Source organism: Dermacentor silvarum, chromosome 6 (assembly GCF_013339745.2).
Source record: "Dermacentor silvarum isolate Dsil-2018 chromosome 6, BIME_Dsil_1.4, whole genome shotgun sequence".
In the NCBI taxonomy this organism is placed as follows: Eukaryota; Metazoa; Arthropoda; class Arachnida; order Ixodida; family Ixodidae; genus Dermacentor; species Dermacentor silvarum.
Genome location: NC_051159.1, coordinates 125,715,437 through 125,741,069, shown reverse-complemented (window position 1 = coordinate 125,741,069; position 25,633 = coordinate 125,715,437). Strand labels below are relative to the sequence as shown.

General features: G+C 48.7%; 1 protein-coding gene across 3 annotated transcripts in view; it reads right to left on the bottom strand.

The window, feature by feature from the left end:
- The window catches only part of LOC119455940 (DNA-directed RNA polymerases I, II, and III subunit RPABC3), a 132,365-nt gene that overhangs the window by 65,152 nt on the left and 41,580 nt on the right, over positions 1-25,633 (bottom strand). For all 3 annotated transcript variants that reach the window (XM_037717490.2, XM_049669449.1, XM_049669450.1), the window contains exon 2: positions 5,156-5,239. In XM_037717490.2, the coding sequence (XP_037573418.1) occupies positions 5,156-5,239 (84 nt within the window). The remainder of the gene's footprint in view (positions 1-5,155; positions 5,240-25,633) is intronic.

Sequence of the window (25,633 nt, the reverse complement as noted above, 5' to 3'; positions counted from 1 at the left end):
AAATACGAACCACGACAGCCGGAATCGTGCGCTTTTAACATGACGCAATGTTCAAGAAGAAAGGCAAGAGCCCTTTAAGCAATACACTGTTTTAGCTTTTCCGTAAACGTATCGCGATTTGCGGAATATACCGGGTTACCAGAGACGTCTGCGTGAGCGGCCGCGTTGATGGCGCTATCTTGCGGCGCCCAATTTAACCACAGAGAACACGGAGCTATTATTGCAGTGATGAGCCATATTCTAAATAGCTACTGGTGTAAAGCGACCGCAGCAACGTAATCGCTAACATGAAGTCCATTTCTTTTTCCTCTGAAAAGAACACACACGTAACAAAACCATTTCTAAGGCTTTGTGAGTGGACCAAACGTCACAAGGTGTCGCTACAAGCGTTGCTACCAGCGTCTGTATATCTGGTAACCCGGTATTCCGTAAACGGTTACACGGGTATGGACAAGCTGAAGCTACCTAACGGAGAGCTTTAGCCAGCACGTATGCGCATTACCGACTACGGAATGCAGGACCACCGGAGACATGCACGGCAGCAGCTGCAGTGACAGCGACATCGTGTGGTGGTCTGGTGAACTGCGAGGCGTCACAAAGGTTATTCGGGAGTTTTAGATACCGCGGACGCAAAGTTAGGGGTCGCCAACTGCCGGGCTGTTTACAAGAAAACCTCAAAAGGAGCACAAAAGAACGCAAACCGGGCGTGGCGCTTTGCGCATGCAAAGGTCTCTTTGGGTACCCCAAACACGTTTGCGTACGCAAAATCTAAATATCCCTAGGGTTTTTCTAGCTGTTCTAGTCGAAGGAAAAGAAAAGAGCCACATTATATTCGTGATTGTTTCTGCCGACCCCCTCACAGCAACCCTACGCGCTCTGGTTCAAATCAACGCTACAAGGTGGCGCCACCTGGACTACTGTTAGAACCAGAGTATCGGTGGGAAAAAAGCACAGAAGACATTAATACGACTGGATCTCTTACAGTCAAGGCAGCGGTGCAAAGTAGATTTTGAAGGAGAAAAAAGATTAAGAAGATGTATACAAAAATGCTAGATAAAAAACATATATAGCATACCTGATTAACTCTTGCAGGCTAGGTGACTATTTGTCCCCACCCCATTTCAAAGGGGATAAATCATCATTAAATCATCATCATCATAATCATCATTAGGTCGGAAACGACTCGGCACATAGTAATGGAATGCCAAGGTATTCACCCACCGTCCACAGGGAGTGTCCACCGTCCAGAGGCGTTGGGATTCAAAGAAGATGGTATGATTAACTAGTCATCGCTCGATATAAGTTAGAGAGGATTAGAGTACTGCTGGGGGAAAAGGCAGAGAAGCGATTGATAGAACCATAGTCATTGCAAGCGTAGGTGATGGTACAATATAGTGACTGATTGATTGAATCCCTTTATTCAGACAGATGGTACATTGGTCTCTATGTAGGAGGGGTGGGGGTAAATGAAGAGAGGAAGGAAAGAATAGCGTTAGAGATTTTAAATGCGAAAGTTGAGATCTAGATCAGATATGCAAAAGGCTAGATAGCGATAGATGTAGTGAAACATAATCGTCACTGACGACTCTGGTATTCTGAAAACGTTATTTCGGCGTTCTGTGAATAAGTAAAACTCGATCATTAACGATGTGTGCACATTGCAGTGAGTGCGTTGTAAGCGGGGTCTAACATGCTACGGTTACGCAGACACGGCATCAACGGGGACGTTGCCTTGGGAGCCCGTTCTGGATTCCGCCGTGAGAGTGAGACGTCACAGAAGGCGCACGACATTGGCACTTCACAACCGGACAGCCAATGAGTAATCTCCCCCACCTGTACAGTTCAGCAGGTCACAAAGGGCGCCAGCGCGGCTCTAGCTTCTATCTCTCAATATCTCAGGCGCAATCGTCAAACGGAATTCCCAGGTTAATCAATAAGCGACTGAACCGCACATGCGTAGACGCATTTGGCTCGCGTGTAGAAAACATGAACATTTACTGTCTCACTCGAAAGGTAGTATCGACGACAACAACCAAATACGCAGTTTTCCGGTGCGGTGTAAATTGAACATTACTCCGACATCTTACAAGCCGCGCCGGAGCTCGTCAGTAAACCATACCACAAGCACAGCATGACGACGAAGCGCCCACGCTACCCACGCGGAGCAGCCAGCTGCTTGTTGCCAAGGCTGGGGCCGAGCCTAGCAACGCTTCGCGAAGCGAGTGCTGGCGCCATCTGACGGCGCTCTCGTGAAACGCGACGACCCGATGCCGACGACGCCGGGCGATAGAGGTCTCTTCCTTCGTCCGTTTTTTTTTTTCTGACCGATCCGTCTTCAACCCGAGCAGCCAAGGACGTTCCTTTTCCCCCTTCCTGCTCTTTCTCCTGGTCTCCACGTGAAATATTCGCGCGGATCAAGGTCACGTAACGACAGGCCGAGTGGTTTCGGCGGGAGACGGTGGCAGAACACCCACGCGCCTGCGCTTTATCCAGAAAAGTTAGTGGTTGCGTGTGGGCCACACGCAACCGCGAAGGAACAGCCATCGTAGGGTGTTAATGCGAAAGTTATCGAACAGTACAGCTCGCAAAAACGTCGCATTTTTGACTGATCACTACCAGGGATACTTCCACTTTCGCGTAATCTTATTGTTGATCCTCATCTTCGGAGAATTACGTGACCAAGCAGCTCTGAAGGGCAGGTTCCGCGGAATTAGTTCCACCATGGAACCGGAACTTCCAGACCAAGGGTGCAGAAAAAAGACTTTTTAAATATTTATTTAGCAAAATATTTCAGCTACTTCTCACTATGCACTTCGCAAATCACCCGTACAGAACTGAAGACGACGTTATCGTGACGGTTCTGTTCACACAAAGAGACGCGCGCAATATCTGCTTTGACGATGAGTTCCAACTGGGTCGTTCCGTTACGCAGACAAGACTCGGACTATCTGCACGCACTGTCGTAGCGTTGAATATCCCTCAAGTGCTTCCAGGAAGCTCCTCAATCCCGCCTTTGGCATGCAAAAGCGTATAACCGCATGACCCGTATAGCAAGCTGCGGTGACACTCAGGCTCAGCGTCGGGACTCGGCATCGGGACTCGCTGCCGTCAAAGCGAAATTCAGATCAAGTGAATAAATAAAAGAAAAAAGAAAGGCGAACAGTCAGGCGACGGAAACCGCGCCGGCTCAGCGTCTTCGCGCACGTACCCCAGCGAAACGGAGTAGGAGGAAGAGAAAATCGCAACAAACGGCGAAAGTCCTCGGCGACCCCCAAGGGAAAGAACAAACGAAACGCCACGCGACATTTCCGCGTAAGGAAAAGTGGCGACCACCACCATTCGTTCTTTTTTTTTTTTTTTTTTTTCCTCGTGGCAGCAACCACTCACTACACGCGAAGAACCCGTTCCGACGCAATGTGGACGCGTAGCCCCGACGCAGAACTCCAGCTATGCAGGTATCAGACGAGGAACGGTGGGCGGTAACGCTATAATCAAAAGTGCGAGGATGCAGCGATTGTAGGTAAATGGTCTCCGAAATTCCAACAATTATTTCTTTCATTCGTTCATTAACGTCCCGAAGCAAAAGAAATAGACTATGAGAGACACCGCGGTCTATGCTCGGTACACGAGCGTTTTTTTTTTTTCTTTTTTTTTTTTGCATTACTTCTCCATTGGAATACGGCCGCCATAGCCAGGAATCGATCCCGCAACCTCAGGCTCAGCAGCAGAACGACAAAGCCATTAGGCTAGCGGCGGGTAAACATTTGCTTATTGCAAATGGCGGGCGCCTTATGGGATACCATCAGACACTCAAAAACGTCCAACTGGTTTTACTGCGACCTAACTTCATGCATAATATGACGTCAAAACGAGGTTATTCTTGGCAGTGCTGGTATTCAAGCCCTGAACTTATATAGGCTTCAAAGAACAAGGAAGGAAAAGATCTCACGAACGCGCACGCACTCTTCTGCATAACCAGAAAGCGGAAATGAAACGGCATAAGAGCGGTGAGATGGCCTTGCTGCTGGCAGCGTAGGGTCGGGGCATCACTACAGTAGTATCAATACTCCTCGGGCAACTACGGGCATGCCCAAACATCGGCTGCACGTACCTGTATACAGAATACGCACGCGGAAAGACATTGAAGACGCCACCATGGGCGGATCACATCCGAGCGTCACGCGTGACTATGCACAAGCAACTCGAGTCCGGCACGCACGAATAACAGTTGTTGCCATGTAATTACGCACCTTGTGAAGAAGGACTCTTTCGGAGTCCTTTCACAATCGCCATTCGAGGGAGTCTCCAGCGCATTCCTCCTCTCTCACCACACTGCCCTATTCGGTAACGGAAACTGCCTGGCGGCCAAGACCTATAGTGTGCCCCTTCCTAAACCCACCCACCTTCTTGCCTCTTTTTCTTTCTTTCGACAGCCCTGTACCTCGACTCACTGGTGCAACACCGCCGCTTGAATCTCCAGGTGTTCATCTAGCGTACTCGTAGAAGACCCAAGAAACAAACAAGGAAAACAGCTGCAAATTGAGCTTATGTTATGCGCATTATAACAAAAATTGTTTTGTAGCGACGTGAAAAACAATCGGTTCGTTACCGAATTCTCCATACCATACGCCTCATCGGGAGTTCTAAGGCTGCCATCAAGCTGGAGAACAATACCGTGTGACGTCAGGTGAAATCCTCAAAATATATTAATTTCACTGTTCGTTTGATCAGATACATTCAATAACAAAAACACGTGATTTTTTTGCGAATGGATAGTAGCACCGCGGGAACGAATGAATAATCTCGGAAGAAGGAGGCCAACTTTCCGCTGACATGGCATCCTTTCATTATTCGTTTTCTAACTTATTTCTCTTCTCCTGTTTCACCACGACGACACAAAGGCAGCAGCACTAAAACCGATGAAAATTCAAAATTCTTCCCGAGCCGCCTTGTACATTGGCAGTGGTTCTTCCTCCCCTACGTTTATTGAGGCATAAGTCTTCCGACGTAAGTGCGACCACAGTTTGGGTATTCAAAGAAAAGTAGAACGAGCTAGAGGCTCACGAAACACGCTTCACCGGCAACCGACTACCGAACTTGGGATCACCCGAACCATGTTCAAAAAAGGAGACCACGAAAGGGACATGCCACTCACCCAGGTCCACAGGGTACAGCATGGTGTTCACGTCGAGGATGAGGTCCATCTTGAAGGACTCGCTCTCGCAATGGAGGCGGCTCACTGCACGACAGAGAAAGAAAGAAAGAAATTAAGGAGGGCAGTCAGCGCGAATGTACCAGCAAACTAAATTACGAAACAGACGCACACCGCTACTTTAGGCACTGTAGTGGGAGACACCGTTCACGCATTTGAGCGCATGCGTACTGGGAATTTCAAGTGCAGCGTGCGTTTAACTAACGGTATCCATGTACGCACCTCAGTTTGCGTGAATTCTGAATACACCCCCATCGCTCGGAAGGTGGCATCCCCCCGTTACGAAGCCTACCATAACGCTCTATTCCCCAGTCACCTAACGGCCCAGATAAGGACTACAGGAAAGTACACCATATACCTTCACATCAGGTAACGCCAAGGGTGGCTTTCCCACAAGAATGATGCCACGCGCATCACGAGTGCACATTCTGCTACTTTACAGCCATTACATTTTCAACGAATTGTGACAGAGTTAAATGGGAGCGTCCCAGAAGCCCACGCGCAAGATCAACATGCGACGGGACAAAGCGAACTTCGCGCTCAGGACGCCACTTCGCGGGTGGGCTTTGCCGCCATGCTACGGAGGACAGTGCGGCTTTGTGGAGAAACCAGCCTAAATGTTAGAGACGGAAGGCCCCGCGACGCCCTTGTCAATACCACCGCACCTCTCCTCTGACGCGACTAAAAAAAGAAAAAATAATAACGGCGCAAGGCCGGTGCAAATAACGGCGCGCATCATCATGGCCTCGTCGGCCTACAGTCTACCTCGTTAATCTGTTTCTTGCCCGTTCGTGCAAGTAAATAAAAAAATATATTTGAAGGAAACTGGCTAAAGTGACGTGACTATGCATACGACGAGAGTCGAGCAAGTATTTATTCCCCGTAGACGGAGCGCAAAACTGAGAGCGAAAGATAATGCGACTGGCGCTGCACTGTTCCGAACTGCCAGATCAGTCATAATATGTTTGGCTTCAATGGAGGGATTTACGTACGGAGGTGATATACCGCTCATCGGTAAAGCGCATTGTTAGAAATCAGTCCCACTGTGACCGCTACTTTGTTCCAACCTCATGAAAATTGGCAGCTATACGATGCCTAAAGCGGATATCCATTAGCGACATATATTCTGCAGTCTTTGGTTCCAAATTTAGGCTATGAGCGCGCTTCAGTGCTAATCAGATGTTCCATGTCGAAAAAAAAAAGATAGCTATGATAAGTTACCAACCACCTCACATGTGCCCCTCGACGGACTGTTTCGCCAGCGAAACGGAAGATGTGCGCCGGAATACCGGAAGAATGCGGGCGGGAACAGAGGCGCAAATGGCCACACCGTTGTGGCACATCACCAGCGAGTGTCGCCGATACGGAAGTAGCTGGCAAAATGCAAGCCATCGTGAATCGATGACTCGGCCGCAATTTGTCACCCCAAAATATTTCTTCTGACAATACGCACAACTTTAAAACTGAAGAGAAAAGGATTCGTTCACATGGCAACATGTTTAAGATTCATGGCGGAAATCGACAAATCCTGCCAGAATATAGATAGGAATGCGTGTATACTTAATAGACGCGCATATTATATAAGCCTGAGTTACGTCAACGCGGCTTCATAATTATCAAATCGCTTCAAGCTTCCCAGTTTTTTTTTTTTTTTTTCATTATCTCAATATTTTGCTGACGTGTACAAGTACAAATAGGCATAAATTGTGCGACGTAGATAGGCAGCCTTCATACACACGCGCACGCTGAGATGCTGTATACAGGACGTAGGTAGGCGTGCGTATGAAGGCTGATCCTTAGACGCAAAAGTACGCGGCCGCGCTTTAACGGCGCGGCGACGCGTCTGCAAGACAGAGCGAAATCAGTGCAAGCAGGTTCCATGGGATAAAGCGAGTTAATACTGCGTGTTAATAATTAAGCAGGGTTTACAACAAGACAAGCATATACATCCGTCCATATAACTTATTCGACGTTCAGCTAACCAGTTAACAAAGCAGGACGTAGTGACTAACCACGACTGGTGAGCACGGTAGTCAGTGCACGGAATCTGCAGAGAACAACGCAGTTATCCTCTGACTGCTCATCGGGACAATTAAAAGAACCGACTCAATGCGTGCGCCGAGTGAAAGCTGAGATCACTGCACAAAAATGACGACCACAAAATGGTGTACTTGAGGCAAAAAGCTTGTCTAGCAGTTCGTTTCTTGAATAGTGTAACATAGTCGTATTTGCAGCGCTAAAGACGCAACGCAGGACGAAATAGACGGTGTCCATTTCGTCTATCGTACGCTGCATTCCGTCCCATTTAACGCTGTAATATTAACGCACAACGAAAGATGGCGGCTGAAACCAGACTACGAAATCCAAAGCCAAAATCTACACACATGCGCTGGGACACAGTTAACGGAAGGTAACGCTACAACACAACGTGAAAAAGCGTGCAAGCCGAGAAAGCAGGCGCGTAAACACTTGCTCTGCGCTTGTTCTGCGTCATCAGCTGCGCTCAATCTCGGGCAGAACGCCTTTCGAAAACTTGGCCGCCAAGCATTAATCTTGCCTTCCCACAAAGCGCATGCCATTCTATATAGGTTGCCTGCAATTGCAGTATAATTAGGCCGGCCAGCCACACTTTGTAAGTCGCTTTGCGGACGCTACACGGCATTTCCTCGGGTGGAGCGGCACTGTTTTCGTCTATACGAACTACGCCACGGCAGTGGTCGCGTTTTATATATAGGGCGCCACGGTATACTGCCAAAACCCGACGCACGCCTAACGACTTTCACGCGTCTGGGAGACGCAACTTGAAAAAAAAATACAGAATAGCAAAAAGAAAGAAAAGAAAGAAATTAGTAAAGGCGAACAAAGGTTGGGAGGTAGTGAACCGCTTGCGAGCGAATGTCTAAACTTCTCCCGGCTCTCGCGCAGCACTAACATTCGTGTGGGAACCGGCCAACCGGACATCGACTAAGTCCGCACGGTGTGAAGTCCTGCCGTCGTCGCACGCAAGAATATATTTGTCATTTCCCCCTGCCCCCTTGCAAGTCCTCCGCTTAGCGTTTATAGCTTTTCGAAAAGAATACGAAAGGAGCCGGGATTCGGAGGAGGGAGAGAGATTGTGAGTGAGCGGGAGGGGGCGCACTTCATCGCCGCAACCCCTAACAGTTCCTTGTTGGACGGGTTCCACGTTTCTGCGGCCTTTCCGTGCGGCGCCACGTGACCACCCCCACACGCTGAGGCAGCTACCCGCAGACAGCGGTGGGACTTTTCCAATCCGTGCTCTTCTTCCGCGCCCTATACGTTTCCTCTCTTCAAGCAAGAAAAAAAAGAACTCGAATTTTTTTGTGTTTCGACAGACACGTATATGCTCACTCGTCAAGGCGAGTGAAATACGACGTGGCAAGACTCCAGCGACAGGAAGTGCGCGAAATGAAAAAGCAACCGCTCCGAAGCGTCACAAAAGTCATGCGAAGAGAGTTCAAGTAACAAAGCCCGAGATGAGCACGCAAATACACGTGCTTGACACCGGCGCTCTGCCTGCCCTTGTCTCAAGACGGGACCGGCTTAGAACTGTGTGCATGTGCAAGCAGCATAACTCCTACATGCGCCGTACCCTGAAAATTAAACGTTTGCCTACGGAATGTAATCATAGTAACCCAAATAATGCAAATAATGCGCCACACTCGGGAACGGCAACCAAGTGGTGGTCGGTTCTTATGAACTGATCCAGAGTCTCTGGCAGGACTTCTCTTATTGATACGACTAAAATTCACCAAACACCCTCAGCACAATGGTTAGAAGGGTAACCAGCACAAGATGGCGATCCACTACGTAATCTGAAACAGAGCGTCAACTTCACGACAGCTGACCTATACGGTTTTGGAGGAGGATTATAATCCAGGACAGCCGGGTGCCATCGTAAACCTTAAATATAAAAACAGTTGCAACTACCAATCAATCGGTCAAGTCAACCAATCAACATCCGAGGCAGGCACAAACAAGTACTATAGGCGTACCTCAGCTTCTACGAACGTACCTCCGCATACAAGCATGTCGTCAGACCTCGAAGCATCACACCGCAATACGAATTTGCATGCAGAGCGTAGCCGAGGAAGCAGCCGGTGAAAGACAAATGTACAGGACGAGGAACTGAGGCGAGGAAAAGCAGCAAAAATATATAAGGGAAGCAGCTGCAGTCACTTAGGCACGTGCAGATCGCCGTCTGCAGGCACCGTACGAGACAAACAGGAAGACAGAGGAATGCATGTACGGGACGAGCGGCCGGAACACGTTCAGCTGCAGAAGAGAGAATCACGCAACCGAAGAGCCGCAGGGATCGGATAAAAGGAAAAGAAAGGACAGAAATGCAGCAATAGATTGTAAGAAAAACAAGGAATGTACGGCAGCAGCAGCAGCGGTGAAGAAAGTTCCTACCGCGACGACCAACAGCTTGCAAAACTTATGCCGATGAGCGGGAGGAGCGAGCGTTTCGTAAGATTTGAGGGTACGCGTATAAACCATCGCTCAGCTGGCGCGTGATCAGCGCACTAATATAAGTGCATTTTATAAAGCGTAAGCGTATATGAAACTTCGGCCACTTCTCGTGGTCGTTGGTTGGGAATGGTATTTCTAGCTCGAAACGAGCTGATTGGCCGAGAGATGTGGTCAGGGGATCGGCATGAGTGAGTGTGTTTCTCACAGAGTGGACGACTGAACAGTCGCGAAGCCGGCGAATGTGCTTATATAGCCAGCCTACTGTACTGGCTTTAAGACGTGCCGGTGATCGCTTTTCTTTTTATTTCGTTTTTTTTTTTTTTCGTCTTTTTGTTCACGCTACAAGTGTTTTGTCCTTTATACTCTTCCGACCTTCGAGAAAGACAATGACGAAGACGTTTACTGAATGTTAAATTGAGAAGCATAGTTTACAGAAGGAAGTTCATTACACAGACCTTGTCCATGGGTTTCTCCGGGTACTGTAAACTATTCTGCACCAAAGTTTTCTGTCAAGCAACACGTGTTTAACGGGAAATGCCGATGACGCCGAGAGACCGATCCGAGAGTATGTCCGCCAGCATTCCTTAAAGGGACACTGAAGTAAAATATTAAGTAAGCTAGATCGATAGATTATTCGTTTAGAAGTCTTATCGCCGTTTTCCGTGTCCCAATATACCATTTTGTTGCGCAGAAAATAGTCGCCGAAAGACCCGCCGCTGCACCTCGATTTGAACGGCCCGCGCCAAAACGGACGAACTTACGTAATCTCCGCGTGACCTCCCTCTATGGCGGCGCGGTCACGTGGATCGGCCAGAACTGACGTCACAAGAGAGGTACCATAGTCCACAACAGGTGGCACCACTCCGGCTTTCCATTTTCGTCATTTTCTCGATTACAAAACTCATGATTTCGTAAGTAATGACAGATTCGTTATTAGAGAAGCCTAATCTTTCAGTCTAGCTGAACTTCATATTTTGCTTCAGTGTCCCTTTAAGCAACATTGCAGGGCCACGGGTCAAATCCAATCGGAAAGCCACTCATCGAAGCACAAAGCCAGTGCACGGGTATTTCATTGCTAAACCTTGGACAGGGACTTCTCTGCTCCATTTTTTTTTTATCCTCCTAATCTACTTAGTCGTTGCGGAGCAACGTTTGGCAAGCTCCAGTGCACAGGTGGTGGGCGGCAAGCCGCCCCCGCCACACGGCTCACGCAAGTTCCGCGCACTGGTACCGGCTTTTCTTAGCTCGAGGAAAGTGAGCGCACAGAAAAAAAGAAGAAGAAAACAAATATGGGTGTGCGGAGAAAGCCTTGCAGGCTTAAAGAAATCGATCGGCGAGAGCTGCCAAGCGCACGTCAACCGATGACGTCAATGGTCCCTGTCCCTCCGTCAGAACAACCATGACAGAAATCGGGCTCCTTCCGGGTTCGCACGCAAGGACACCGTGGAGAGAGTAGGCGGCGGTAAAGTGCAGTGAAATATGCCGCCGACGAAGGATGACGCGTGTCCCCCGGCATTACAGTTTTTCGCAGCAAGGGTCACGCTTTCCTTTAGCACGGTTCGGAGACGACGGTGCAACACCAAAATCGTCACTCGAAATGAAAACGATTTACGGCAGTAAGCCCCCAACGAAAATGAATTAACACTTTCTAAAAGTTGTCTACAGTGTTCTTGCAGACTGATCTGCCTTCATTTATACGTGTTCTTTTTTGCTATATATAAAGTTCGCAGACTACCTACAAGACACATGCATGGGTTTGTTTAGTCGATCAGCCCAGACGTTGTCGATACACATTCTATAGAGTGCATAGAAAATTATCTATATACACCTACGGGTTGTCTAAATGTTTGCGGCATGTCATTCCACCACGCGTTTTTCTATCACTTTTCTTTCTTCATTTTTTTTTTTTTTCGTTCGTACAAAGACAGACAACGATGGCCAAGCTGGTGGCACGTACGAAAGGGGACGCCACTGCTCACCATCCCTATAATCAAACCTCTAACGATTGCCTCTAGGCCCCCACAGCGGCGATTGAGAAGCTTTGGAAAGCATTCGTAATTACTCGAGTTGGGACAGAACCACCTCATCGCTGGCGACTACACAGCCTTCTTTAAAAGCCCCTACGTTCGTTACTTCGAGAGAAAAGGTGCAATTCTGCTACGTTCAAACGGAAAAAGGGCTCGCAAGGAGAAAGCCACTGCGGCCGATTTGGTTTCCATTTACCGCGAGCGAGCCAGAAAGCACAGGCCCGAGCGGTCCCGAAAGGCAGTTATCTGGCGGCCCCTTACAGCAAGACCAGGCGGCGGCTTCTCGGCACGACAGCCGAACATAACGGACGGCCTAACGTCTCCGACAAGGGCGCCGCCTCAGCGCAGCCGCGCGGCTTGCAAGCGCCGCAGGAAAGCGTGCCCAAGCGCTGCTACTGCCAACAGTGCATTAGTACCATGGGAGAGGGAAAGAGGAAGGGAAGTTGGGCGTCTCGCCCTCCTGGCAGTAGCCGCTGCAGTAGCGGTGGTGGCTGTGCTGGTTGCGTGCAGTAGCAGTGCTCTGCCTCACTGCGCTGCCGAGGGGGCAAGGTCATGCGGCCATAAAAATAGCGGAGGCCGCGCCGCGAGGAAGCATCACCGTCGTTATGTAGTACCACCACCACTGACGCCTGCGCATCGCCACCCAAGTCACGGGAACGGCCCGAGTTAGAAGAAGCGACGGAGGAGGAAAGGAGGGAGAGAGAGCAACGCTGAGGCCGTGAAACAGCCCCGGCAACTATAATAACTTGGCGAGAACGTTTTCTTTTATTTTGTTTTCTTTTCCTTTATTCTTTTCGACGCCCCTTTCTTTTTTTCTTTTTTCTTTTTTTTTTCTGACCGCTTCCTGCTGAGAGTTTGCCAGCACGAAAAGAAAACGAGGGCTCCTCCGCGGAACGAGTTGCGCAAGCAAGAAAGGTGGAGGAAAGAAATGAAAATAAAAAAGCAGATGAGCGGCGGGTGGTGAAAGCGAACGGAACAGTCCGCGCTGGTATAGATGTGGTTAGTACTAGCCGGTGTGGTGAACCGTGTGATGGAAGCCGGACGCCCGCTACTCAAAACAAAGGGCGTCGCACGTGAGGTTGTGAGAGGAAAACGCACCGTCTTTTAGCCATCGAAAGGGACTGAGACAGGGTGGTTTCTAAGGGTTGGTTGGGTAGGAGGAAAGCTTCGTCGAGAGCACCACAACTATCTCTCGAGTATTTTTTGCGGCAAGAGCATAAAGGCGAAAAGAAAGGCAAGATGATTGGAAGCGGTGTAAACGTAATAATGAAAGGAAAGGAGACGAGATCGTTTCGTCGTGGCTCGAGGACGAGGCAGCAGGAAAATGGAGTCGCCTCTCACTAAATCCATAACGATGTCGACCGCCCGGTACGATAACGCGCGGAGCTACATCCGAACGCTGGCGCCATTTGCCGGCGACTGCCACGAGTTGGGAAACGCTGCGTGACTTCTCACCTTTGAGACGCGCGTGGCCTTCGGGAAGTGTGCCAGATTCTGGGTGGAACGACAGGTTCCGACACAGCGAAATGTCGAACACGTTAACCGCACGCGTCGTAACCAGAACCAATGTTGCATCATCGTGATCCGATTTCAGAAATTAGGCGGATAAATGAATCGGCGTTCGATCAGGATACAGCGTCCATGCCGCGAAGCGAACGCTTGCCAGAAAGGTCTAAAGTAAAACATTCCACGAAGTGAAGCACTAGGTGAAGCACCCAGAATGCGAGAAAATACGTGGAGGTCCTTGAAGCCACGCAGACGAAACCGAGCTGAGGAATTGGGCGCAAAAGTGACAGTAACCCAGCCACTTCAGACAAACGAGTTAAAAAGTAGGCTGCTGAGAGAACGCTTCAAAATTTTAATCTGATTTTCTGGTGCTCTTAAAAGTGTCCCTCTTAATGTTAGTCTGCTTCTTCGCACGTTTAATCTTTAAGTGAAGGTTTCTTTGCGAACCTTCCCGAACATTCTCGACCGTGGCTGCTGACTGCTGCTGCTGTCCTGTAGGCTCACATTAAAAAAAAAAAAAATACCTGCCCGATGGACGGATCGAACCTTGTTTCCCCCATAGCAGCAGCCCCATGATGGGGGCTGCTTCAATACCCTCTGGAACCTTTAAAGCCCCATTCCCCCTACACCTACACCCTCACTACACAGAGTAGAATGTCGGCCATCGTGTGCACGCCCTCAAGAATATCTGCATGCCAACAAAAGAACAATCGGTACGTGTTATAATGCACACACAAGTGAGTTGGCGCAAGCTAGAACACTACTGAGTTTCCTACGTGTAAACGCACGATCATCATGCATAGCCCGTTTACATTTAAGACGAGGCTTATGCAAATGAATTGACACGCGCTCCAATGAGAAAGGCGCACGGAGAGGAAATAACAACATAGTTCTCAGAACTATTATGCCACCTCATTATTTACAGAAAAGGCTGGACGCCTCACTGTATGCACGCAGTGACGCTGTACATGTGAGCGTTTATTTTCTCTGACTGACCTTTGCAGGGCTCAAACTGCGAGCGTAAAGGTCACACAGCTCGGCATTGTAATTATATTTGCGATACTGTTCTCGGAAGAGGCGCCGCGATTGTTTTGCTCACTGCGTTACGACAATACCGCAGTATTCTTTTTTTTTTTTTATGTCGTGAAGAGAGCCAGCATGCGCGCGCACCTCCCTAGAGCGCAAATGGAATATGTACCAGTATATATATACTTAATAATCGGGTCCCTCGGTTCCCATTGTTCTCGTTCGCACACACACACATTATATATATATATATATATATATATATATATATATATATATATATATATATATATATATATATTCTGCAAATTAAGCAGCAATACTCATCACTGCGAAGAGTTCGCGGAATGAACGACATTACGATACCCCCGCGAAAGGAAACGCGCTTCAGATTATCTTTTCAGTCATATATCACGAACGCGCCGGCAACCAAAGGCGAAGTGTGAATTCTGTGAAAACGCGACAGTGAGAATAACGCGCCAAGATGTTCATATGCATTACTGCTAACGGTACAGCACAGTGGCGACGACACTATAGTACAGCCTAATTTTGTAGGCATGAAATATTCATTATAATAATGAGGTCTCCAACTTTCAGTAATGTCATTTCGCTGGAATAAGGTAAAAGTTAAAATGCCACGACATAGATGATTACTCGTTTCCCATGTCCCCGGCTAACACGTTGAGGCTGTGCTCGTTGTTATCCGTGTACGCTTCGTTGCTAGTTAACTCGTATAACATTCCTTTTACACGTATTTTCTATGCATTGATATATCGTTCAACTTAGTTATTGTATTATGCAATAGGAGGTCCCCTTACAGCCTCGTGCTATGCGGCCACTTCCTATATACACACATATCCATGCGTGTATTTGTACATACCTTGTATAAATAAACGAAACGAGAAAAGAACGTTCCCGATTACGGGCTTCCTTTGGCCAACTGCGCTGGCGTTCTGTTCGTGGCCAACCAAAGCACTCTAATGCGAAGAGTAATTATAATACAAACTTGGCTGAGTTAACGAGCACGGCTGCCTCCGCTAACGCAAAGTTACGTGCAGCAATTGGCAGGATTTTCAGAGCAAAGCATGCGAGAAACTACAGATATAGCAAGAAGTCCTTCTACTGCAAGCCTGAACACCACCCCGAAAAAAAAAAAAACTGTTTTAGTTTGGCGTACACGTAACACCGCTACCGCATTACCATGTTGTGGAGCGCGTAGAATGGAGCTACACCGTTGCAAGCCGACGTCTTCTGACGCTGCTACGTCACTGCTACAACTACTCCCTGAGCGGTTCAGCGCGGAGCGGCGCGGTTCAGCGCGGAGCGGCCTCCATGCTATTGCATTCTGTCAATCACTTTCTCTCATTTCTCCGCAGACATCCCTCACGTCTCTTCCTCGGCTCCGTATCTGCATGCGGCTGCATACCAGCTGCCGCTTTAACCAGCCCCACACCTGAAATGAACACGCTGAACCAGCCCTCATTTACCTATTTCGTCACTTCTCCATTTCCCGCCAACGCGCGAAAAACCCCGGCCCTGCTGGCAACGCTTCCCCTCGGGTCATCATCCAGGATTTCGCAAGCGCGGCGGCATCGTCGATCCGCAGGTTGGTGACCTACCTCCCGGGACTGTTCTCTCGGCGGTTGGGCCCAGCGCGCTCGTCGAGTACGAAGTGCCGAGTCACGCAAGCATACGATTCACACCTCCTATACCCCTCTTCCTTTGTCCCTGCACATATACACAATCGCGACTGTCGCAACACCTAACGAGCTTGACCCGAACAGCTCAACTAGTCGACGCACTGCCAGTCCGAACGCAGTGTATATATACCTAAACGCGGCGTTCGTTACCGCCGAACGGATGTCTATTCGCGCGCAGCCAAAGGGCGAGGCGCGTGTGTGCGGTGGTTACGAAACGGCGCGAGTTTGCGCAAAACACGGGACGGCGAGGTGGCCCAAAATGAACGGCGCGCTTTAACGCATACGCGACGCCGACCACGCGCTCGGTTGCGCAACGAGAATGGTCCCGCAGGGTCAAGCGGTATGCACACTAAACACGGCAAGTCTTCCTCCTGCTTCCTCTTCTCCTTGGCATGGCCAGATGCAGCAGTACGCTTCACCGAAGAGGCGCCGCGAAATGGGATGTAAGCGCGCTGCATTGGTCGCCGCGTTTGCCGAGGGCTCGCGAGGCTTGCCTTAACAGCGCACTGTACTATAGATTTTCAGCATTATACGCGCTCAACCTTTATATGAGCTACGTAGGGATCGGATCATCTAATTAACATCGCGCTTGCATGCCTCTGCCGGGCGAATAACCTTTAAAAAAATCATCCGTGTCGGCTGGGTTCGAACAAAAAAAAAAAAAAAAAAACGCGTACGACTGTGAAAGAAGCACAATACTGCTACTCCAGAGCCGCATTAGATTGACATCAAAGGAGGAGGCAGAAACTTGCGTAGGTTCATGAGCTAAATACCAAAATGGCTTTAACGGATAACATTTAGTATGGCATCAGAAAATATAACATCTCTTCATTGGTGAAATTAAACGTATTGCGAAATGACCGAGAGAGAGAGAGAGAGGGTAACTAGACTGAATAGTTTACTACCCTACACGTTGGAAGGGGGAGGGGGAATGAAAGAGAAGACAAGTGTTCAGATTATGCGCGTGCGCTGTACGGTGCCCAAATGTGAAATGACCAAATGCGCGCAACGCCGTGTGCAGAAGAGTATTATAGCGTAAGAAACTCTGCGGCATTGGCCTCCAAGATTTTGGACGCCCCGCTCTACACGGGGTACCTCGATGCTCGTCCCTGAGCTCCGGCGATACCTGGACCGAACACATATATACAGTTCTTGTCGAAGCGCTCCAGGCATCCTTACGTTGATGTTGGGAAAAACGCAACCGGCGCAGCTGGAGAATGAAGCCGTCGACTTCCAAGTGCTCAGCGCACCCGCGACGATTGGAGCTGTCACCACTGCATTTTTCTTTTTATCATCATCATTTTTCGTACCTCTTCTTTTTTCCTCGTGCGGTTGTTTGTTCGCAAGCAGCCTAACGCATTCCGCAGCTATTACTGCTTCAGCCACTCCTAACTATAACGCCATGTCTCGTTAACACTAGATTAACGTGCATAAATAAGCTAACCATGAATTCATGTCGAGTTTAACCGAGGGTTAAGAGCAGACACTACAAATCCGTCAACGTCGAGACACTGTGAACCTGTCACTGCCCCGGTTTCTTTTTATTCAGGCGCGCTGACTAAAAATCGTCGATTAAATGCTGGAAGATCCGGGAAGCAGGACTCGTAAAGTTTGGAATCGGGTTATTATTCCGCTCATTGACAGAACCGCGAGGCGACTTTAGTATCACGTTTAGCATACCACTTAAAACTCGAACTTACACCCCCGCAAAATATTGGCCACAACGTACGAGACCATCTCTCCATGTTACCTACACAAGCTGCTGAAGGAATGCTTTCAGGTTCAGTTGGTCCCAGCGACCGACGTTCGTTACCGTATAGAGCTCTCTCTCAAGGCGTACATGCATAGCGATCGCGAAACAACTGAAAGTACAAAAAAAGAAATTTTGACTCTAATAATTCAGTGCTCAGTTCAAAATCCCGCGAGAAGCGCCCGCGACATTTATTTAGCGCATTCTTTTTCTTTTCTTTTTTTTTTAATCAAGCACATGAAACGAAGGTCATGGCCGCAATAAATACCCGGGCACATCCGGTCGATAGTCAGCTGTGCGCATATACATATCAGTAAACACCAGTAAAGGAGGAAAGAAATTTCCGACACCGTGATATCCAAAGTTCACTCGACGAATTGTACTTCGGCTTTATTGACGACTTGTATGTCGGAAGCGGATTATTATTTTTTTTATCTGTGCCATTTCCCTTCACAAGCAGCACATTTTGTGAAACGCGCCTAGAATTCGGTACAAATAGAACTTTATTTGTTTCCTCAATTGTGTCCAGTATCCTCCGCACTCACAGCACCACGTTAGAAAATTCTACAATGCATCAATGATAATTCAGGCGCCCGATGAAGCATTCGTGCGATACGCAAGCGTTTCGCACGGGCGAAATTCTTTGTGTATGCGAGTGTCCATTAAAGAAGGAAAGATTCGGGTTCGGAAAGGATTCGGGTTTCGAAACATTTATCGGCTATACAAAGTTCAGAAAACTGCTGCAGCGCGTTTGCACGTCGGAATGATTGAGAGTTTTAGCGTCCGGTATTGCGGTAAACGCAAGCGTGAACTTCCTGTCCTGTACGGTGCAGCCACCTGGTGGAGCAGAGCTCAACCAGACAGACACCGCTAAAATTGAAGTAACCAAGAGTATTTTACTTTGCTATTGGTGTAAACTTTCGGCAGCAACACGATTACGCCGCTGCCGAAAATTTACACCAACACAAAAGTAAAATACACTTAGTTACTGCAATTTTAGCGGTGTCTGTCTGGTCGATCTCTGCTCCACAAGGTGGCTGTGCAGGACGTCCTCGTTCGCGCCTCAGCTCACCCGGTAAAACGCCCAGTCCGCTTGCGTTTACCGGACAACCTAAACCTCCTTGATTTAAGGCGTATAGATTACCGTTCCGCCGCTATCGTTATAGCTTTACCCTTTCACCTTGCTGAACAACGCATGTGCAGTCGGTGCCAAGAGGTATCGTTGGGCTATACTAAAAATACTCTTAAAGTAATCACGCGTAACAGGAGCTGCGATTTTCTTTTTCTCCACGTCGCATTCTTAAACCGTGAAAACTACGCGTAGCGTTGTCGAAGCTATAGCCGGCTCTATTCAATTACTGCAGCCCGCATTTACAATGCCCTTCGCATGCACGACGGGCTACGTGAACTGGTCATCGCGCACTCCGGCCAATCACAAACCGTCATAAGGTGCCAACAGGGCTGATGTCCGTTACAGCTAAATAAATTATGGGGTTTTACGTGCCAAAACCATGTTCCGATTATGAGGCATGCAGTAACGGGGGGGAGTCCCGAATTAATTTTTCGCCACCTGACCGGGATGCAAACCCGCGACCTCGTGCTTAGCATGCGCAACGTCGAAGCCACTAAGCCACCCTTCGGGCGGGTCAGTTGCAGATCACGCAATGCTTTCTTCCTTTTATTTATTATTTTTTTTTTTTTTGCGGGCCACATAACGCGTCACGGTGATCTCAGTAGCCCCCCAACTCTGCCTGTGCACGGTGCTGCACAGCCCGGGGCAGGTGAATGAAATGGCGAAAGCAAACGAGGAACAGGAGGGGATTGAAGAGTGCGGTAAACAAGAACGAGGACAAGCGAATTACGTCGACGGGGCCCGGGAAGAAAATGGCGCGTTGCGCGAATCGGCATGAAGGAAGCGAGGAGCTCCAGAGACAACACACGCGCGCGTGCGCGTGTGTAGAGAACACACACACACACATCCGATGATTGCGACATCGCGAGGAGCAGCAGCTACGACGACGAACTACGGGAGAGAGCGGTGAAGGAGCGATGGAGAGAGGAGGGAAGAGAAGCGGAGGAGAGGCGGCGTTGAGGAAAGTATAAGAAAAACGATAAATGTAGAGAGAGTAGAGAGAGGAGATGAAAGAGAAAATTGGAAGAGAGAGAATAACGAGGAGAGCGGAGAGAGAGAGCAAGGTCATCCGTGTTTCGCGGTCGCCCTTGGACCGCCCTTGCGCACACTCAGGCCGGTCCGCGCGTTCCCAACACCCCCACGCGCGCGCTTCGCTGAAGCGGTAGCCGCGGGACACCGTGCCGGCTCACTTATGCGCGCGTCGTTCTATTGGAACCGAAGACGCGAGTAAAGAAAAACTCGCCACTCTGGCGGCAGAAACGTAGCGTGCATTCTTTCACGTTCACAATAATTTCCCCCTTATAACGTTCTTATAACCTAACGAGGGAACAACAACGAAGTTCCGTTCTGAGGAAGCGTCGCGCCGTTGCGAGCGATACTAACTTGTGACTTTTTTTCCTCTCTCTCTCTCTCTCTCTCTCATTTCGACCGGTACAGAGAAAACGCGAAAAAAAAAAAAAAGAAAGAAAATCGCGTTGGAGCCGCAGAACCGAAATTGCCGCGCGTTGCTTGGCGACGAGGCAAGTTGCCAAGCGATGCGGTAGCAAGAAGGCGTAGCTGCTCCCCCCCCCCCCCTCCCCTCTTGCCCTGCTAATCCGTAGCCGGATGGACAGCAAGGTGGCAAGAAGGGGCGTAGTAGGCGGAGGTTGTCACCATGGCAACTGCGTACTCTACGTTGCCGTAGTTGCCGATGACTATAATAATAATAATAATAATAATAATAATAATAATAATAATAATAATAATAATAATAATAATAATAATGTTAGTATTGTTGTTATTATTATTACATGGGCAGGGAATGGTGAAAGCGAAAGGCCGCGGGCATAGTATTCTCATTTTTCTGCAGACACCGGCCCGAACCGTCTCGTAATTGAAGAAAAACAATACGCATTAAAAAAAAAAAACATTAAAAGTAGCGTGATCCCGTTACATAACGGTCGAACACTTGATCACGAAAGGCTGAGTGCTTTGTCTTTTTTCGTCCTGGCTGTTTAAGAAACGCGGTTTCTTTCACCGCTGCATATCGAATTAACGTTTCCCATAAGGCATACCGACAATAAAGTAGGTAATGTGATCCATATTGCATATACAGCTGAAGTAGAAAGTCTGCATTAGCCCTCCTTATTATTGTTATTTTTATTATTTATACTTTTTGTCTCAGGCCACCGTGTCATACAGTGCAATCCGATTCGGAGGACACCGCGAACGCCAATAGCGCCACTATACGCTTGCCCTTTGAGGCCGTCATCGAAAAGCGTATTCGACGACCTTTCGCGAGCACCGAGACTGTCGTCATTCGCAATTAGTCAGCGTATTCCTGCTTCACGGTCACACAAATGACACTTATATAAATACAAGGAATAACGGACTTTCTTTCATTTTTTTTTCTTCGCTTTACCCAAAACGTCTTTAAGGGAGCACATGTACCATTTTGCACGGTTACTGTTCTCCTAGCCGCCCCGATGAAAACCACGTACGCCGTACATGTACGATTTGCCCCCTGAGCTAGGAATCCTCACGCGCGATACAGCAGGCTAAGTGAATTTCTCAACACAGCTGCAACATCCTCTACGCTACGTCATCAACGAGAACACGAAGAAGGACAGGAGCGGCATGAAACTGGCTTCTTGGCCAATCTCTGCTGTGGGTACGAGCCATTTCGCGCGCGGAAGAAATAAAGAAGACAAACAAGGAAAAAATCATTTCGATACAATAAGAAAATGGAAGGAATCTTTGTGCGCTGGTATAGCTCGAAAAGAAAGAGCTACTTTCGAAATCACAAGAAACGATTTCGGAAACGATGTTGCCAGAAGCAAACGCGCCCGTAAAGTGAGAGATCGAGGAAGGACCGAAGCGGATACAAATCGCGTTATCCAAGCGGAGCGAGTTAAATTGGGGTTAATGAACGTAGTGGGGCGCATTTTGCCGATTAAGAAGTTTTAGCCGCGTCCGTACATACGTATAACCATTTACGGAATACCGATGACGCAGACGCGAGCAGCAGCGCTGGTGGCGCCATCTTGTGAGGCTGGGTTTAACAAGAGCTCAAAACTACAATTGCAACGGCCATGTTCTACTTAGCTTCAGGTGTTAAGGCGGTGGCGCCTAATCATTATTGGGTATACAGTATCTCTTTTTTTTTTCCTTCCGCGAGAACAATCATGCAACACGCAGCGTTGCTAACGCACTGTGGTTAAATAAAACATCACAAGGCGTCGCTAGCACCGCTGCTCCAGTCGTCAACGTATCCGATGCTCCGATATTTCGTAAGCGGTAATCGCACACGGACAGGCTTCTAATTCTTATATACTATTTATAGCAAAACTCACGGGTGCGCACACACCCGAATTGCGCTAATATTTACCAAACTGCCCACCTTAATTAAGCCAAAAGCCCCACGCACTTCTTTCACCGCACTTGGCTTGTTCCTCCTCCTTAAAGTTCTGAACGACATCACAAAAGTGACGTCAGCGACGGTGACCTGTACCTAGGTCCTCAGATAAGCTTTTATCTTGGGACCTTACCTGTACCTATAGGGTGCCTGCATGCGCGCGTTCTCTATCTGTACCTTGAACAAATCGCCTCTTTGCTCGGTCGTCTCATGCGCACCATCGCTTGCACATCTATAGAGCATGGCGCCACTAACACGCAAATATGCATGAGATGTGGAGCAACGCGCCGCGTCAGCGCATTTTCTATTTCATTTTTTTTTTCTTTTTTCATGGTCATGTTAGACTGTCCTTTCATTCGATCGAGACTTCTAGAGCGCCTTTTTTCAGGTTTGATCTCCATCGCAGAGAGTGGGGGCAACAAGAATGATGCAACTTTCCTTGCTGCGAAGTAGCTGCTCATCTCACGCTTATTGCCAAATATATGGCCTCGCGATCGCAAGGTGCGCGGTTCGATCCCTGCTACCAATTCTTTACAAGCTTCCTTATGCGCTGCCGAACGGTATTCGTGGCCAAAAAGAAAAAAAATCTATATGGAGCAACACCGAGCAATCCTGATGTACCGACATACCGCTTCATACGTCAACACAATCCGCAAACTGTACGTAAAATAAAATCACCGCTGGCTCGTCAGTGGCAGCACTTCGCTCGCCCTATCGTACAAAACGGAGCAGGCTGCAGGCATTTTTCCTAGAATCGGGAAAATGGCTGATCTTAACATTTCGCCGTTCCGTTTCTGCGCGCTTCATCGCATCCCCCGCGCGGTTCTGCGGAGCGGTCAGGCCGCTCAAATGTCACCGCACGAAGACGGCACATCGGATAACACAATAGCCGTCGCAGTAAACGGATCTGCGTAAGCCGCCGCTGCCTTTCGCGGAGGGGGCGCGTCCGACGCGCGCCCGTAGCAACAGCTCCGGCGCGGCGTATACGCGACGCGGAGCGACACATATACACTGCGCACAGGCGCGCAAAATCGAAGCTGCCGCTGCTGCTGCTGCAGTGCGAAGGACGTAGCTAGTACACTGCTGCCTCGCCAACGCCAGCCCTCGGGGCTGAGGCAAAGCGCGCGGCAACGTAGAAGTATAGGGAGGGACGAGGGAAACAGTGCCGGGAAAACGGCGCGTTTGCTCGACGAGACGCGAGCTCGGCACAGCACTGGCAGCTCGGCGACGACGACGGCGACATGTACGGCACATCCGGCGGACTATAGTGTGTATACTCTTACGCGCTCGAGTGGTGGCCCAAGTGTTGCTGTTGTAAACAGGCAAAACTTCTTATGTATATTCACTTCTTCCTCTAAGTTCCTCGCGCTGCCCTGTGCTTTTACTATTTAATGTACATAAGGATCAAGTTCAATGGAACCGGTGCGATGTGCAGCTGAAGAGCCCTCCCCAAAAATTAATTCAACAATTCCTAAATTACAAAATATAGAACGATAATTATGCATACTTAAAAGTTTGCTGGCTTCGGCGTCTTTTGGCTTGCGACTTGAATAATATACCGCGCCCCTTCGTTCGCAAATGATTTTTTTTTTTCGAGTAAAAGAACACATGTAGTACTCGCGAGCTGACACACGACTATCTCACTGCATTTTCGAGACGCGTTTAAACGGCCAATAAATGGAATATTAGAGGTTGGTACACTGTGCCTTCTGGAATACCTAATGGATATATTTAGCGTGTTCGGTATTCCGGCGTGGCGGAAAACTCAACCAAACAGCTATTTTTGCTGTAACCGAATGCATTCACTTCGCTGATGGTGTAGATTTCTGGCAGCGGCGTAATCGTGAACACAATGCCTTTTTAAATGTTATTTTTATTCGACAAGAACACTCACGGAACACGCAAACGTGTATATATAAAAATATAAACTTGGGGTCCTCATCTTATTTCTCAATACGCAATCAACATGCTTCCTCCACAGAAATGCTAAGTTGTTTCAAGGAAATCATTTACACAAGCGTAACCTGATCCAGTGTCTAAGGATTCGTGGTACGGGCAGGCGTGGAAAACACGGACACCAAAATGACGTTATGGACAACACAAAAGAACACTAAAGACAACGCAAACGGCGTTTATGCTGACCTCATTTTCCTCGTATCCGCGTTTTGCACACCTGATGTTCCGTACCGCGAATCACACTACCAACTCTCCGATTCCTGACGTTCTAAGCCTTGCGCAAAACCAAGATGGAGGTCCGACGACTATATGTGCCGTGTTCGTTTACGAACACGGCACCTAATGTGGCGAAGGCGCATGCGAAATACTTGAGGAGAAAAAATACACGACGAAAAAAAAAATATACAAAATTACTATAAGCAATCATCGCCCTTGACGCACAGCAGCTGCATGCATAGAAAGAAACGCTCCGCAGTCAGCGACGACGGCCTTCGCCGCTGCAGACCGCAGTCGCGCGAAGGGGCTTAATTGAACTAAGGCACGCAGCTGTCACCTGACATACCTAACTGATGCGCGCCTATACTATACCACCCGCGACAGTCAGCACAGAGGAACCAATTTGGATGCGTCTGCGTCACGGCCTTAGTCAAAGCGCTTTTTGTCCCCTCTCGAACACAGCGAAACCGAAACGCGCAAAGGGGGGAAAAAGAACGGTACTGTATGTTCCGCAGCCGCGTTCACATGTTAGTATAGCACAGCGCACTAAAAAAGACGTATCGGAACAAATGTGGCGGGCGCGGGTTGCCCGAGTTAGTGAACTCGACTTTAGCGGAATCGCTTAAGCGACTACGGCGCATCGATTCAAGTGTGGGATGGTGAAATCGACACGTGTGGCGTTTGCTCTCGGTCACTCACAGGCGCAGGACCCTCTTGCAAGCACAAACTCGTTTCGGCCGCCATCGCAACAACGTTGCTGTACTTTATGTAAGCGGTGACGCATTGCATTAAGGTGTTGCACTACGAAATGCGACGCGCTATATACTGTCACATTCGTGTGAACGCGGCTTCTTACGCAAAAGTGCACGCACAGTTGCCTCGAGGCGTCCCGTAAACGATACGGAAAGAAGGTAGGAATTACGCTCGCGTGATCCGGCACGTCATCACTCCGTCAACGTGGACAGGTAATTAAGCGAGTTCGGTGACATTCTCATTTCGTCTGCAGCGCAACAAAGATGCAAGCACACAGACCAAGGACGCAGGACGGCACTAACGCCGACGTATTGCTAAGCCCAGATAATACATTCAAACGGTCAACCTGCGCGCACATTCACTCAATCCCAAGGCATTCTCGAGCAAATTTATTTAACAGTCGAAGTGCCAGACATGAAAAAAACGGATACGCAATTAACACATTTTCTCCGGACATGGAACCGATTTTA